Raw genomic sequence first — 16,055 nt, forward strand, 5'->3', positions numbered from 1 at the left:
GCATTGTCCTCCCAACATGAACTGACTGGTGCATTCATAACCTCACAGCGCTTATCAATCACCCCTAAGGCCTGCACTGGTCTGAGCCCACCAACATTTTGACATGGGGGATGGAGGCGAACAGAAGGAATGAGACATCAAAACAGAGGAAGAACTACCTTGAAAGACGAGGTCCACAGTGGAATGGGAGTGGGAGAGGGGGACAGAAGAGGGTAATTGGACAGGAATAAGACCAAATTACAGTATGTTCATATATTAAAGCTCTCAATAAAAATGTATTTTAGCCAGGTGGCACACACCTTTAATCCCAGCACTCGGGAGGCAGAGGTAGGAGGATCGCCGTGAGTTCGAGGCCACCCTGAGACTACATAGTGAATTCCAGGTCAGCCTGAGCTAGAGTGAGACCCTACCTCGAAAAACAAAACAAACAATTTTTAAAAAGATGCAAAATGAAGCATCTCTAACGAAGTTATCAATCAACTGGGCCCCTGCTCTGCAGCTCCCCACAACTTGCCCTGAGAGCTGCAGGGAATATTCTTCCCCACAAAGTCCTTACTGGTTTCCAAGTGTTTTCCCTGCTTGTTGATCTCATCTGCACCTCTTCCTGATTGGCTGTTTAGGTCATGAGGTGTTTCCTCCAGTGAGGAGTACTCACTTCCCAATGAGTCTTCAGGGACACTAGACAGAACCTGTCTGTGGGCCAGTGAATGTAGAGCTTAGGCAGCCCAGAGAGGTGATGGAGAGAGGAGTCGGATGTCACCTGATCCAATGAAGGAAATTATGAAATTCTCGGTTATTCCAAGAGAGCAGACAGCAAGAAGTAAACATGCCTTTTGTCTACATATAGGCAGTGCTTACCACGCATAAGTGAGCAGTCATCCATTTCTTATGCTAAAACTCCACTGCACACAACGGAAAGTTTTTCAGAAGAAACAGTATACTATAATCTCTTGGCTCAGGCCTGGAGCTCTCATGGGAAGGCCAGAAGCAACGTCAACAATGTTCTTTACAGGTGATACACCAGAAGCATGGGCTTCTGGGCCAGGCTGCCAGAGCTTTAATCCTGTGTCTGCTGTCTGTGAGCTGTGTGACCTTCCTGGAAGGTAATGAGCATCCCTGGGCTTCAGTTTCCTCAATTATGAAATGCAAATTTAATCCTATATTATAAAGTGAATTAAAAGTTAAATGTGGGGCTGGGCATGGTGGCGCATGCCTTTAATCCCAGCACTCGGGAGGCAGAGGAAGGAGAATCGTTGTGAGTTCAAAGCCACCCTGAGACTACATGGTGAATTCCAGGTCAGCCTGGGCTAAAGTGAGACCAAAAACAAAACCAAACCAAAGCAAAAACAAAAACAAAAAGATAATTGTGCTCATAGTGTAGACTTGAACTTGGAACTTGGCTGGCTAGTATGATTAAGTGGCTTTGTGGGCAGGGAGAGGCGGTAGTGGGGAATACCAGAGCCAAGGATGGTAAGGTGTAAGGCTGGCCTGTGAACTTGCTCCTGGAAACTCTCAGAAACCCCTGGATGGGAATTGACTTGGTCGGGTAGAAATCAGGTTCTAATGGCTGTCATGCTCATCTCTGCTCCAGACGAGCCAGGCCTGAGGTGCGCGTGACATCTGAGAAGGTCACGCTGTCCCAGTGCAACAGTTTCCTAAATGGCTGCTGGTCACAGTCTGGGAAAGTCAGGGAGGACTTGGCCACGCTGGGTCTGAGCTTTGGGGGCTACAAGGAGATGAAGGGCTGGCTTGTCTCCTGACAAGGGGGTGGGCAAGGCTCTGGTACTGTCACGGGGGCAAAGACATGAGCATGAGGGAAAGAGGCCCTGGGAAGGCTGAGCATCTGCCTCCCCCACCTGCGCATCCTGCCCTGCTTCGGGGCTGCTGGGAGGGCGGCAGGAGGGAGAACCCCCCGGGGGGGGGAGGGGATCAATGGTGAGAACGAGGACGAGCCGCCAATCCCGGCACAGGCTTCCTGCAGCTTCCGGGAATCCCAAGACCCCACCAGAAGCTCTAGTCAGTAAGGTCTAATGGGAGGGCTCAAAAATCTGGGGTTCCGCAAATTTCTTGTAAAAAAAAATATTTTTAGAGCTGAAGAGATGGCTTAGAGGTTAAGACGCTTGCCTGCAAAGCCTAAGGATCAAGGTTTGACTCTCCAGGACCCACGTAAACCAGATGCACAAGGTGGCACATGTGTCTGGAGTTCATTTGCACTGGCTGGAGGCCCTGACATGCCCATTCTTCTCTCTCTCTCTCTCTCTCTCTCTCTCTCTCTCAAATAAATAAATAAAAATATTTTTTTAAAAAATATATATATTTATTAAGCCAGTTGTGGAGGCGCACAGCTGTAATCCCAGCACTCGGGAGGCAGAGGTAGGAGGATTGCCAGGAGTTTGAGGCTACCCTAAGACTCCATAGTGAATTCCAGGTCGGCCTGAGCTAGAGATCCTCCCTGGGGGGGGGGGGGGGGTGGTATATATATTTGAGAGAGAGAGATACACAATTCCAAGCTCCAGTCCCCCAGCATTTGTGTTTGGTGAGAAAGCCTCATCTAACACTCAGGTCAGTGACGGGAAGTCAGGACTGGGGCCAGAGGTTCCCCAGCTAGACCCCGGGGAGCTGTAAATTCAGAAGGATGCTCCGTTCCTTGCCTGCTGGCAGAGTGGGAATTCACATGGAACGGGACTTCTGGCTGAACCCTGGCCAGCCCCGCTTCCCTGACCGCTTGGCTTCCATGGCCTCCAGGGACTCAGACTCCATCCCCTGGAGACTGCAGCTGCTGCAGGAGGCCTGACCCTCTCCTGAGGCCGTGGCTGTCTGAGGAGCCCAGTACAGGCTGTCTGCTGAATGCAATGGAGGCAGAAGCTCTTAGCAGATTGAATCCAGTCCCAGAACCTGGCAGCAAGGCCAGAAGGTTAAAAAATAAATAAATAAAATAAGCCAGGTGTGGTGTACAGGCCTTTAATCCCAGCACTCGGGAGGCAGAGATAGGAGGTTTGCTGTGAGTTCGAGGCCACCCTGAGACTACATAGTGAATTCCAGATCAGCCTGGGCTACAGCATGACCCTACCTCAAAAAAAAATTAAGAAAATTAAAAAGTTAAATTTCGTGTGGTCCCTCCATGTAGGATCTCAACTGCTGCAGCTCGGGAGTCGCTCAATCCCAGGCAGAAGGAGGGGGCAGTGGCTTGTACCCCCACAACACACGAGGAACCAAGGGCAGAAAACAAACACACTCAGCTTCCAGGACTCTGGACCCGAATGTGGAGGAACTGGAATCCAAGGACAACTGAGACCAACGACAGAGGTCATCCTCGTGTGTGTACACGTGTATGCATGTGTGTATGTTTCTGTGTACATGTGCACGTGTGTGGAAGCCAGAGGATAATAATGACAAGCATCCTTCATCAAGCACTAACAACCTCCCTCTTTAGACAAGGTCTTTCATTGGCCTGGAACTCACCAAGTAGGCCACACTGGCCTGCCTATCTCCACCTGCTCCGAACTAGAATTACAAGTGCACACCATCATGCCTGGTGTGTTATTTTATTTATTTGCTTATTTGAGAGAGGGAAAGAGGCAGAGAGAGAGAGAGAGAGAAAATGGGTGCACCAGGGCCTCCAGCCACTGCAAACGAACTCCAGACATGTGCGCCCCCTTGTGCACCTGGCTTGAGTGGGTCCTGGGGAATTGAGCCTCAAATCAGGGTCCTTAGGCTTCACAGGCAAGCACTTAACCGCTAAGCCATCTCTCCAGCCCATGACGTTTTTCTTTTAATGTGGGTTCTGGGAGGTTGAATGCAGGTCCTTAGGTTCTCATGTTTGCAAGGCAAATACTTCATGGCTGAGCTGTCACTCCACCCCTGAAGCTATGCTTGTAAAACCTGTGCTGTTTTCCCTGATAGGCCCCCCGAGCTTCCCCAAGTTGACCTGAATTCCTTATGCACCCTTTTCCTCTGACCCCCAGCAATGCCCACGTCGTCTGAGCCTACAAAAATGTCCAGGTGGTCTTGGTTTCCCTATGAGCCCAGGGACAGAATCAAAGCACTTGAAGAACCTGAAGAGACCATCAGAGCCCCACCCATCCCTCTACAGAAGACCGGCTGGTTCAAGGTCACCGGAAGACTGAGTTTGTGGGGAACCCGCATCTAGAGCGCTATTGGCCGGTCAAGGTCTCTTAGCCTAACTTTGCAGCCAGCTCATGGATCCTCCCTCTGCTGTGCCAGTGAAAATCTCACCTTCACCCTGACCCTGTCCTGACCTGCTGTACCAGCAGCTGAATGCCGTGAAGGCTTAGAAGGGCAGTGGATTCTGTTGTCTTTCTTCACATCTCACAGTGTATGCTTTGAAAAAGACTTGGATGCAGGAAGAACAGAATTTAATAGGAAAGGCTGTCATCTGGGCTGAAGAGATCGCTTAGCAGTTAAGGCACTTGCCTACAAAGCCCAGGGCCCCAGGTTCAATTCCCCAGTATCCACATAAGCCAGGTGCACAAGGGGACACATGCATCTGGAGTTGGTTTGCAGTGGCTGGAGGCCCTGGTACGCCCATTCTCTCTCTCTTTCTCTCTCTCTCTCTCTTTTCTCTCTCAAATAAATATGTAAATAAAATATTTTTAAGTCTGTCATCACCCATGATAGGGTTGTACCTTTGCTGATCTTAGATTATCATTGATTTAGTAATGCTTTTATTCCTGGGGAAGCTGCCCAGGCTTTGGGAGCCAGGTTCAGCATGCTGAGTCCACCATTGTTGGTGAAGTGGAGGGGTCAGGGGTGGTTTTTGGAAGAGGAATTCAGAGCTGAGGAATGAGAGAGTCTGAGAAAGTCGCTGCCTGGGGATGAGTCCAATCACCAGTATTTTTCTCTGTGTTGCATCCCCTTCTTATTCCCCAAGCTTCTAGGACTTGGCAGCCTTGAGGGTTGTTAATGAGCAAAACCTACTGTGGCCCGCAATGATGTCCCAGGGTGGGTGGGTGTGGGGTGCTGCATGAAATCCCAAGCTGTGGTCTGCAGACAGAGAAACGGGGGTCGGACTCATTATTTAGACATTCAAGGGAAGGACACCCCACTACCCCTAAGACTGCCAAGTTTGCAACATCTCAAACCCATGAACTTGGGATATGGAGATACAAGGAGCTATTCATTTCTAAATATTTGCTATCTTAGTTCCCACAGTCGTGATGTGTGAGAAAACAAATGTCATCATAATATGCAAATAGTCACTGGGAATCTGCCCATCTGGAAAAACGATGTACATTGTACATTCTCACCCTGCTTAGCAAGTCTTTCCCATTGGGGTCTGGCCCGCGCTGACCACTGTCAGATTCAAGAGGGGGAGGGGCCAGTGCCAACTGCATGTTCACATCACAGAGAATCATGTTGACAAACTTCATGTGCAAGGTCATTAACCAAGGAGGGTCTGCAGGGGGGTCAAGTAAGTTACGGAATGAAGAAAAAATAATAAGGATGATGGATGGCAAGACAGAGTTTTCAAAAGGGAAGAATTTAAATATCGAGAGATTTAAAGACAGTCTTGGAAAAATGGGTATATCCCTTACATTTTAAACAGTCCCTTAGTGAAAGTGCTGTAAGATAAAAAGTGAAGGATGTGTTACCAGGTGAGCACATCATCTTGTTGACATAAGAAGAGAAAAACACCAAAATCAACAACTGATTCATTCTTTGTTCAACCAAAAAAATCAAAATATAACCTATAGCTTATAAAAAGGTGAAAATATTTTTATAATTCTATTTGTGTGATAAAAATCTCAACGAGACAATGGAACCCTCTTGTTTGTTTGTTTTGTGGTTGCTATTTCGAGACAGGGTCTCACTGTGTTAGCCCAGGCCTGCCTGGAATCCATGGTGATCCTCCTGCCTCAGCTTTCCAAATTCTGGCATTGCAGATAGGAGTCATCATGCCTGGCTCAATGACATCCTCTTAAGGACCTTATTTCTCACTTGCTGTTTTCAAATAAAACGTCACTGAAAAATTTTCCGACAGTTAGTATGAAATTTTGATTTTCGTTTTAAGCAGATGCCCTCAAAGTAGCTTTTGGCTATGTATGCCCACTGCCCTGTCCTGACCAGCTTTCTGTCCAGACAGCCCTCTTTTCTGTCTTTCTGGAGGGTAGAAGGGAACATACAAGGCCACTGTGGTTTGATTTCTCATTAGTCTCAGTCACACACAGTCTAGATGGTTCCACACTCAGGTTTTCACAGGACACTGGCCACCTGAAATGAATTCAAGAAAGTTGTCTTCTTACGCGTGGAAGCCATACACTTTTCCCTAGGTGCCCGCTGCAGCCTACGTAGACAGCTCACTCTCTGACCAGCTTGGGAGCTGGGGCCTCAGCCTGGGGTGCTTGGCTTGGCCCGCTGCCACGCTAGCCATGAGCAGGAAGGGGCACTTACTTGGCTGGAGGGGCTCTGGGCTGCCTGTGGCTCTCCAGGGGGCTCCTCGTCCTCAGGAATGTTGGGCATGGCACCCTCCTGGCTGGAGTGACTTGTGGATGCCTGGAACTTCTGCTGTGTCGGCCCCAAAGATGCTCCAAGAAGTTTGGGCTCTGTGGTCTGGAGAGGTGCCAAAAGGACAAGTGAAATCCCTTCTTATCCCCGTCCCAAGCTCAGTTTCATTTCCAGGATCTAAGGGCCTTGGAGAGAGACTGTTTGAGGGTTAGGAACAGGTGTTTGGAACTGTGCTGCTTCCCGCCTTCTGGCTTTACTGGCACAGGCAGAAGTGGCTTTTTAAAAAGATAGATTGTTTTTATTTTTTGTTCATTTTTATTGATTTATTTGAGAACGACAGACAGAGAAAGAAAGAGGCAACGCGAGAGAGACACACACACACAGAGAATGGGCACGCCAGGGCCTCCAGCCACTGCAAATGAACTCCAGATGCGTGCGCCCCCTTGTGCATCTGGCTAACATGGGTTCTGGGGAATTGAGCCTCGAACCGGGGTCCTTAGGCTTCACAGGTGAGCGCTTAACCACTAAGCCATCTCTCCAGCCCAGAAGTGGCTCTTTTTTGTGTGCCTAGTTTGGTCCTTACAGTAAACACAACTATTGCAAAAGGGAGAGAAGTGCTTCAGCCCATCAAAGCCATCACTAAGGGAGGAAGTTCCCACGGGGTCAATTAGCATTGCTGTGCACCATCTACTGAACTCCTGTTGGGTACATTACTAAGATCCTCTGCTTCATTTCTCAGGGTGACCTCTGATTAGGTGTTAGTGGTCCCATCCTACAGAGGAGGGAACAGCCTCTGAAAATAAAAGCCCCTGGTCCTGAGTCACACAAAGAACTAAGCATTTATACCCAAAGCTTTGAGGGGGCGTATGACTGTGTATGTGCATGTTCATGTGTGTAGAGGCCAGAGGACAATCTTGGGGATCATCCTCAGGTACACCATCCACCTTTCAGAAGAAAAGGCATCTCATTATGGCTTAACAGTTAAGGCATTTGCCTGCAAAACCAAAGGATCCCCGTTCGACTCTCCAGGACCCACGTAAGCCAGATGCACAAGGGGGCACATGCATTTGGAGTTTGTTTGCAGTGGCTGGAGGCCCTGGTGTGCACATTCTCTTTCTCTCTCTGTCTCTTTCTCTCAAATAAAATAAATAAATATATAATATTTTTTAAAAGCACCTCGTTAGTTTTTAGCTCACCAAGTAGGTAAGACTTGCCTGCCAATGAGCTCCAGTCTCCTGTGCCACTGTGAGCCACCTGTCCTCACCTCCCCAGGGCCGGGACGACATACACACACCACCACACTTGGCGCTTGACATGGCTTCTGGGTGCCAAGCTTGGGTCCTCATGCTTTATCAGGTGACTCATCTCCCTGACACTGCACCTAGATCTTTCTGATCAGGGGCCAGGGCTCTCTCGACTATACCACCCGGCCTTTCCTGGCTGCAAGTCTTCATTCCTCCCGGTGAGGAGGACAAAGGACACTGTCACTAACAAAGCAACTACTGTGTCCCAAGTCCTAGGTAAGCTGCTGACTTCTGGAGGCTTCAGGGATAGTCAGAAAGGTCCACCACCTCCCATGACATCAGATATCCTTCCTGTCCCTCAAACAGGGCGCCAAAACGCCCCCAAACAAGAGTGCTGCAAGCCAGGCTGGTTCCCATCAGACACGGCAACCATTCAGAAGAATTATCAAAAAAAAAGGTGGTTGGTTTATATTTAAAGAACTAGAGACCTTTAACCCAGGAACTCAAAGTGGTACCATCTTGGTTTTTGTTTGTTTATTTTACATTTTGATTTATTTTCAAGGAGAGAGACAGAATGGACACAGGGCTCCAGGGCCTTCAGCCACTGTAAGCGAACTCCAGACGCATGGGCCACTTTGTATATGTGGCTTTACATGGGCACTGGAGAAATTGAACTGAGGTCATTAAGGCTTTGCAGGCTAGTGCCTTAACTGCTAAGCTACCTCTCCACCTGCCCCACCCCTTGGTTTTAATCAGTTGTCTTGAATGGGCAGCCCCACGTAGCTCTGAAATTGTTGGGGCACCCCCTGGTGGTCATCTTGAAATATTTCATCTCAACTAGGCCCTGCCATTCAGGGACTGAATCTTTTTTTTTTTTTTTATTCACCCATTCACCTACTCATTCATCTATTTTTGTTTATATGTTTTGCTTTTGAGACAGAGTTTCAACATAGCCAGGGCTTGCTTTGAACTCACTAGGTAGCCGAAAATAACCTTGAACTACTGATTCTCTGGCCTCAACCTCCCAAAGTACTATAGAATTACAGATGTGAACCATCATGCCTGGCTATTTTGGGTTTTTGTTGTTGTTGTTGTGTTTTTTGAGGCAGAGTTTCATGTAGCCTAGGCTGCCCTTGAACTCACTACATAGCTTAGGCTGACCTTGAACATGGTCATAGCCCTCAAAGAGCAGAGTCCAGTGTTGGGTGTCAGCTGAAAACTGTGACTGAGGTAAATACTTTGAAAATGAGCAGTCATAAAACCTCAGGAAAAGGTCCTTAGCTGTGAACACTGGGACCGTGGGACACGGTTCTGCTTCAGAAAAGTGTTTGAGGTGAACCATAACACAGAAATGCAAATGGAACTTATCCAGACACAATAGGCCAGGGGCTGAGTGGGGGAGAGGAGATAGCAAGGGAAGCTGTGTTGGATGCTGGGTAGATTCAACTCTAGGCACTGAGACCGTGCAGCCAGGACCGCGGTGTCTCCCACGCAGAGCCTCCTGTGTGAACAAGCCGAGCATCACGATCGCGGACGGCTGAGCTCTGCGGTGGATTTCGCCATCTATGCTTAGTCTCCGTTGGCAGGGCTGGGCCTTCATTCATGGTACCACACGGCACTGGGGTGTGGTCGGGGGCTGGGGACCAAAGTCGCGACAAACTCACATTCTGCCAGACGAGTTGGCTACACTTCTCAGGTGGTTTCTTTTACATTATTATTATTATTATTATTATTATTATTATTATTATTATTATTATTAGAAACCAGCCCAACAGAACTGGCCATTTTTATGCAAGAGAGCGAGAGAGAGGAGGAAGGGAGAATTAGCTACTGCAATCAAACTCCAGACGTGTGCGCCACCTTGTGTGAGGGTGGGACCTTACTTGCGTCACCTTGTGCATCTGGCTTATGTGGGATCTGCAGAGTCAAATACGGGTCCTTAGGCTTTGCAGACAAGAGCCTTAACCACTAAGCTATCTCTCCAGCCTTCAGGTGGTTTCTTAAAATAAGCATGGTATCTGCGTAAGTCCAGCCAACCATAATAGGAATATGGCTTCCAAAACCAGGGAGAAGGTCACCCCACCATTTATGTCTTAGTCTACACAAAACATATTGTGGGGGCTGGAGAGATGACTTAGCTGATAAAGGTACTTGCTTGCAAAACCTGATGTACTGAGTTCCGTTTCCCAGTACCCACATAAAGCCAAATGAGCAAAATGGCACATGAATCTGGAGTTTGCAGTGACGGAGGCCCTGGCACACTCATACTCTATCTGTTGTCTTTCTATATATCTGTCTCAAGTAAATAAGTGCAAATTTTAAGAAGCATCATATTGTGCTCTGTAGTCTGAGAAAGATCAGACAAATCGGGGCTTGTTGGGAAAACAGGAAACAGGCTGCCAGGAGGTCAAGAATTTGCACACAAGCACTAGAGATTCTAACTACAGGGCCATGCAGTCTCTCCTCAGGAAGGCACCCATGTGACCTCGTTGCCTCCAAAAGAAAAAGAAAAAAAAAAAAAGGTGCAAACCGAGGACTAAAAGGCCCAGTGGAGGAAGACAAAGGAAACTTGTTAGTGTCTGGAGCCAGCTGAAGATGAGACAGGATGCAGTTCAAGATTGCTCCTGGGAGACTTCTGGTTAGGACTGGTGCAGGGGTCATGGGATTCTCAACTGCAGCACAGGCCTGGCTATCAACCGGGAAGCCTGGGCTCTTTCTTAACACAACCGTTCGCAAGACCTGATGATGCTCACAACTCAGGATTCATTCACGGACCATAGTATTTCAAAGCTACATCCAGAAACATTCCAGCTTTTAACCCTCCGCTCTTCTTCCCCACCTCCCCCTCTTCAGGACAGACCTTCTCCAGTCCCTGGTCAGAAACAGAGCGATTATGAATTAAGTCAGGTGACCCCGGAGCAGCAGGATGAAGGCTGGCGGAGGTCCCACATGCGACAAGATGGAGCCCACAGTATTCGGGAGAGTCCTGGCAGCCCTACCTCAGGCCAGTCCCACACTGCTCTGGCCCAGTTTGCTTTTCCATCCATTATTATAAACTTGTTGCTTAAAATAGCAAGGTGGAAGTCCGGTCCCGCCCCTAGGGTGACCCCTGGGGTTCTGCAAGAGCTTGTGGGCGTGCGGACCTCACACCCATCGGAATGGTTTGGAGTACCACCTCTGGGAAGCACCGCTCTCGAGCACCAGCCCTTAAAAGCGGAAAACCCTGAGTCACGTTTGCTTGGTCCTCAGCGGCTCCATGTCACCCCCTTCCAGACCCTCTGAGCTGCCCCGGAAGCCAGATAGTGAAGAGTTAGGCTTAGATTTGGATCATTCGGCCTCCAACCAGTGACTCAACAGAACCTGGCCCATTGTACAGAAAGAGAAACTGAGGGAAAGGAAGGAGAAACACGTTGATGGGGTCCAATTACCTTTGTACCCAAAGCCAGTTAGCTTGGCTGGGAGGACGATGCAATCATTTGTATGAGTAAAGAGGCCCCAAACCATCCTTACCTATTTTATTTAACCCCCAACTCGTGAAAGAAAGAAGATGGATGTGCCCTGTCATGATGTCACACATTGGTCCCCTGCTGAGTATGTATGTGTAACACCAAGCGCTAACCTCCCACTGAACCCCCATGAGATTGGGATTTGGGGGGAAGCACATGCCCACGCACGTGCATGTGTGTGTGTGTGTGTGTGTGTGTGTGTGTGTGTGTGTGCAGTATGCGTGGTATGTGTACACGTGGGTGCAGATGCATGCGCTCTATGTCTATGCATAGATGGGAAGGCCGGAGGAGAATATCAGAGGTCCTTCGCTATTTCTCTTCCCCTTTTATTTCTTTGAGATGGAATCACTCACTGAACTTGGAGCTGCCAGTTTTGTTTTTGTGTTTTTTGTTTTTGTTTTTTTTCCTGGTTAAACTGACTAGACTGGTGATCCCCAGGTGACCTGACAGTCCCAGAGACTTTTCTGTCTTCTTCTCTTATGGACAGGGGTTACAGGCCAGTGTGGCCATGCCCAGGTTTTCACCTCAGTGCTAGGGATTGAACTCAGGGTGAATCAAGTGCTCTGATCTGCTGACCATTTCCCCAGCCCCTTGTGTTGTTTTGGGGGCTCTACTGGGAATTGAACCCAAGACCTTGTACATACATGCTGGGTAAGTGCTCTGCCACTGAGCTATGCCCCAAGCCCTAATAAAAAACTAAGTGCTCAGACAGACTCCGCAGATTGCTGATGACCATATAGTACTGGCCATGCTGAGTCCAAAGGCCTTTGCCTTGCCCCTGCCTCCCCTGACCCCATTCACCAGGAGTTCTGCTAGCGTGCAGACGACGAGCCTGGCGCAGGCCCCTTGTCTTCCATGGAGAACCGGTGTGTGAGTCAGGGAGAGGCAGTAACACCAAGGCTGTGGTTGTCAGGCCAGGAGTCTCCCGAGGGCAAGAGAGTTTCAGGTTGTGTTACCCCTGCTGTGGCCTACTCACTCATCCTCCTGTCCACTGTGGGTCAAGATCTTCTGTTGGCCTTTCCTCTGATTCGTCCATTCATACCACTGTCTCTGGGCTTGTCCACCCAAGTGTTCACTCCAGGAAGCTCACACTTAGGTCAAGAAAGCAGGCTGTACCCTTGAGATCTGCTATAGCACCCCATAGACCCCCAGGGCATGATGGGCAGGGGGTCAGGAGAGGGCTCCCGTGACAGAGTGCTCATATAAACACAAGCATGCCATTCACAAAGAGCCACCTACCTGCACCCAGCAGCCAGGGCAGGACCCCTTGCCCTTGAGAGCTTCAAGTTAGAGGAAAGGAAGCCTATTGCAGCCAGTAGGTCCTGAGGACTTGCTATGCCCCCAGGAAGTGCGGACGGGTTATCAGGAGTCATGGAGGGGAGGGGAGAATCGGTCTTTACAAAGATACCCCTCACTGCTCCCAGCTGTCCAGAGAGGTGGTGATGTAAGTACTGTTACTATTAACGTAAACAGGCTCTTCTTAGGACGGGTAAACAGTCCAGAGACATTGCCTGTGAAAGGCAGCGCCAGGCATCCCTAGCTATCTATCTGACTTTCCAGCTCCCTTCAGGGCCAAGTCTGCTGGATGTGGGTGACTCTCTTGGCTGACAGAGGCCTCTCCCAGAACCTGTGACCTGCCCAGAAGAGGTCAACCCCCTAGCTTGAGACCACTGAGTCCCAAGAGCACTGCCTGTATGCTGTGTGGCTCTCACAGGCTCTCTGTTAATCTGGGTGTTGGAGGAAGAGCCAAGAGGCCCCTGTGGTAAGCGAGGGGTTAAGCCAGCTTCTCTGACCTCGCAAGAGTGACTCAGTCCTCTCAGAACAGAGGGTTTTGTTTTTCCAATTTGGGATTTTTGTTTTCATTTGGCACCCAAAGAATGTGAGTGCGATTAGACTGCTGTTAATATCCAGCCTAGCCTCCCTCTGAGGCAGTGGGCTACTTGGGATGACCATACACACTTCTCTCGGGCCCCTCTATATATCCACAGGGATGGGGGCACTGCTCCCCCATGCCCACTTTTGCAGATGGGGATCTGAGACCCAGAGAGGGTCAAAGACTTGATTTAGGCACATCTGGGGAGAGCTAGCATCCCAGAAGGTCTGAGGCCCTGATCCTGGGACCTGATATGCCTGGCAGCTCTCTAGTTGGAGGTAGGCTGGTAGCAGAGGCCAAGGTAATGTGTCCTTTCTGTGAAAGTGGGGCCTCCCATTCCCTTCTCCTTGTGGTCTCAGGAGAGAGGACCTCCTGCTTCGGCCTTCACCCAGGGCAGCCTTGGGGAATGTGTAGGCATTGGAGATGAGTTTGCAGCGCAGAGTAGTGTCTCTGGGGGACAAATGCAGAGGTGTGTCCTGCACCCCACAAATGGGCCTGAATGAGGACTGGCTTCCCACTGGCTGCAAGAGGGCTCAAGAGCTCTGCAAACCCACTCACGTCTCTCCCAGGCTTCTGTCTTGCTGGTCATGCCCTCCATTCCTGCAGCTCTCTACAGACATGGTGAACTAAGTTGCTCTGGGACTGAGCCAGCCCTGCTCAGAGCGGGCCAGGTCACATCGGGAGGAGAGGCCGGCCCAGGAGCGCTGACGGGGCACAGAGCAGGAGGCAGTGCATCGAGACAGGAGCTGTGGTTGCTGGAGCTCAACTTCCCCACCTCCTTTCCCCAAGACGCTTCCTGCGCATTGCCTTGTCTTGGGGTAGGGATGGCGAGACAGCAGCAGGAGGTGGGGAACAGAAGCCCAGCCCTGCGCTGTGGTCTCAAAATGACATGAAAAGAGCCTGGGGGAGGGGAGGAGATTTGGAAGGAGAAACATCTCAGGTAAGGATAAACTCTCCTTTGCCCAAGATGGTGGAGTGAGAGAGGCAGGAGAAGTGGAGAAGCAAAAGCGGTGGAGATGCTGTGAGAACCTCAGAGGGGTTTGCTCCCTGCCTCCCTGGGGAGCTGGGCAGCCCCAACTCAGACAGCCAAGAAGTCTTGGGCCCAGTCCCTTGCCAAAACCCTGTGGAGAAGACTCCAAAGAGGAAAGTGGTTCTCTGGTAAATGTCTGGGTAGGTCAGGACCGTGGGCTTCCTCCAGGGTTTGTTTTCCTTTTTCCATCCCCTTGCAGGATAGTAAGTCATCTCTGGGCATCCAGGATCAAAGACTCCTCAGGCCCAGGGCTCTGTTCTGTGCATACCTCCACCTACCCTCTGGTTCAGTACACCCAGAGGTCACCTATGAACCAAGGGCATGCTGTTATGTGCCAGTCAGGACCCACATTATCATCACCTTTATGGCCTTGGCACTTAAGATGCCTCTTGGAACAAATGCTGTTGGAGCAACATAGAACTTGAGCTAACCCTGAAATGCCCGAAGTCCAGGTTCTATCTACCCTGTGACAGATGTTTAGGGCAGGGCCGGACCTTCCCTCCCTGTCCACTCCCCCTCCCCTACCATGACAGGAAATAAGCCAAAACATTTCCCCAGGTTTCCTTTCCAGCTTGTTTGCTTCAGCAATTCTTTTTTTAAAAAATGTGTTCACTTGAAAACATTTCTTTCTTCTTGGAAATATGTGCAAGTTGCTCAATCGGAGGCGGTTCAAAGACACCGGGAACAGCAGAAAAGGATCTGAGCTTCCCATTTAGCTGCGAGCAGAAATAAATCTTGTCCAGTTCCCTTTGTTCCAGGCTGTCCAGAGCCTCTTCTCCGGGTCACTCATAGCAGGGTGACATGAGACATCATCTCTGGAGCGGAGGACCACACGGCATTCCCTGGTCTGAGAGACCCCCATCAAGGGCAGAGACCCTCGGGGTCACTTGGAAGAAATGAAGGCGCAGGACTCCTCCCAGACTCTAGACTTGGCTCTACCTCCCCCCACCCCACCAGGTGGGCGAATGTGGGGAGTCACTGAAACTGACTGGGCCTACCTACGGGTCTAGGGCTTTCTACTCTGTGCTTTGGAGGGGGCTGTACAGTAGTGCATGCTTGCTGAGCTCACGAGGGCTAATGTTAAAGTTTTCCAGAAGCTGGTGGACTGGCTTTTAAAGGCAGACATCATTAACATTCAAATTACATAAGCTTACAGCTAAGTAGGTTATCTTTTTTTTTTGGTTTTTCGAGGTAGGGTTTCACTCTAGCCCAGGCTGACCTAGAATTCACTCTGTAGTCTCAGGGTGGCCTCGAACTCACGGTGATCCTCCTACCTCTGCGTCCCGAGTGCTGGGATTAAAGGCGTGCGCCACCAAGCCCGGCTTTAAGTGGGTTATCTTAAAGCCGAAGAGCTGAGGATGGCGAGGAGCGCTGTCTTCTGGACTTGACACGGCCCTTGTGTTCATGTGACCGCAGCCGCGGGACTTACCTTCTCGGGCCCCACGAAATGAGGCCCATCAAATCATGGATGGAGGAGGGACTTAGGAGAAACTATTGCCAGTTAATGATTGCTGGGGGAGGGGAAGACACTTTCTTTTCTTTGCCTTTTTTTTTTTTTCTTTTTTGAGGTAGGATTTCTCTCTAGCCCAAGCTGACCTGGAATTCACTATCAGGGTGACCTCATACTCACCACGGTCCTCCTACCTTTGCCTCCCATGCTGTAATTAAAGGCATGCGCCACCACACCAGCTGGGAAAGCACTTTCTTCAGTGGTGTGACCACTGGTCTGTTGCCCATGCTTGGGTAAATAGACCCCCCCCAACGCATGCCCATAGAAACGACTGTAACTTAAACTCAGTGAGTCCCACACAGAACAAAGACATCAAAGACATGATCGTGGGGGGGGGGGGGCGATTCATGGGAATAAGAAAGGGCTGAGAGGAGGGGAAGGGGGACAAGAGAAGGTAATGGGGTAAATATAAACAAAAATTTTTATA

The 16,055-nt window shown here is 49.8% G+C and overlaps 1 protein-coding gene across 8 annotated transcripts in view; it reads right to left on the reverse strand.

Moving 5' to 3' along the window:
* Nucleotides 1–16,055, reverse strand: part of Irag1 (inositol 1,4,5-triphosphate receptor associated 1) — a 132,002-nt gene that overhangs the window by 76,814 nt on the left and 39,133 nt on the right. For 4 of the 8 annotated variants that reach the window (XM_045146519.1, XM_045146518.1, XM_045146517.1 and 1 more), the window contains exon 1: nucleotides 6,412–6,564. The exons of 2 other annotated variants lie outside the window; for them this stretch is intronic. In XM_045146519.1, the coding sequence (XP_045002454.1) occupies nucleotides 6,412–6,480 (69 nt within the window). In that variant the 5' untranslated portion in view covers nucleotides 6,481–6,564. Of the gene's footprint in view, nucleotides 1–6,411; nucleotides 6,565–16,055 lie in introns of those variants that run through there. 2 more of the 8 variants (XM_045146520.1, XM_045146522.1) reach the window with 2 other exon arrangements.

Source organism: Jaculus jaculus, chromosome 3, assembly GCF_020740685.1.
Source record: "Jaculus jaculus isolate mJacJac1 chromosome 3, mJacJac1.mat.Y.cur, whole genome shotgun sequence".
NCBI classification, from domain to species: domain Eukaryota; kingdom Metazoa; phylum Chordata; class Mammalia; order Rodentia; family Dipodidae; genus Jaculus; species Jaculus jaculus.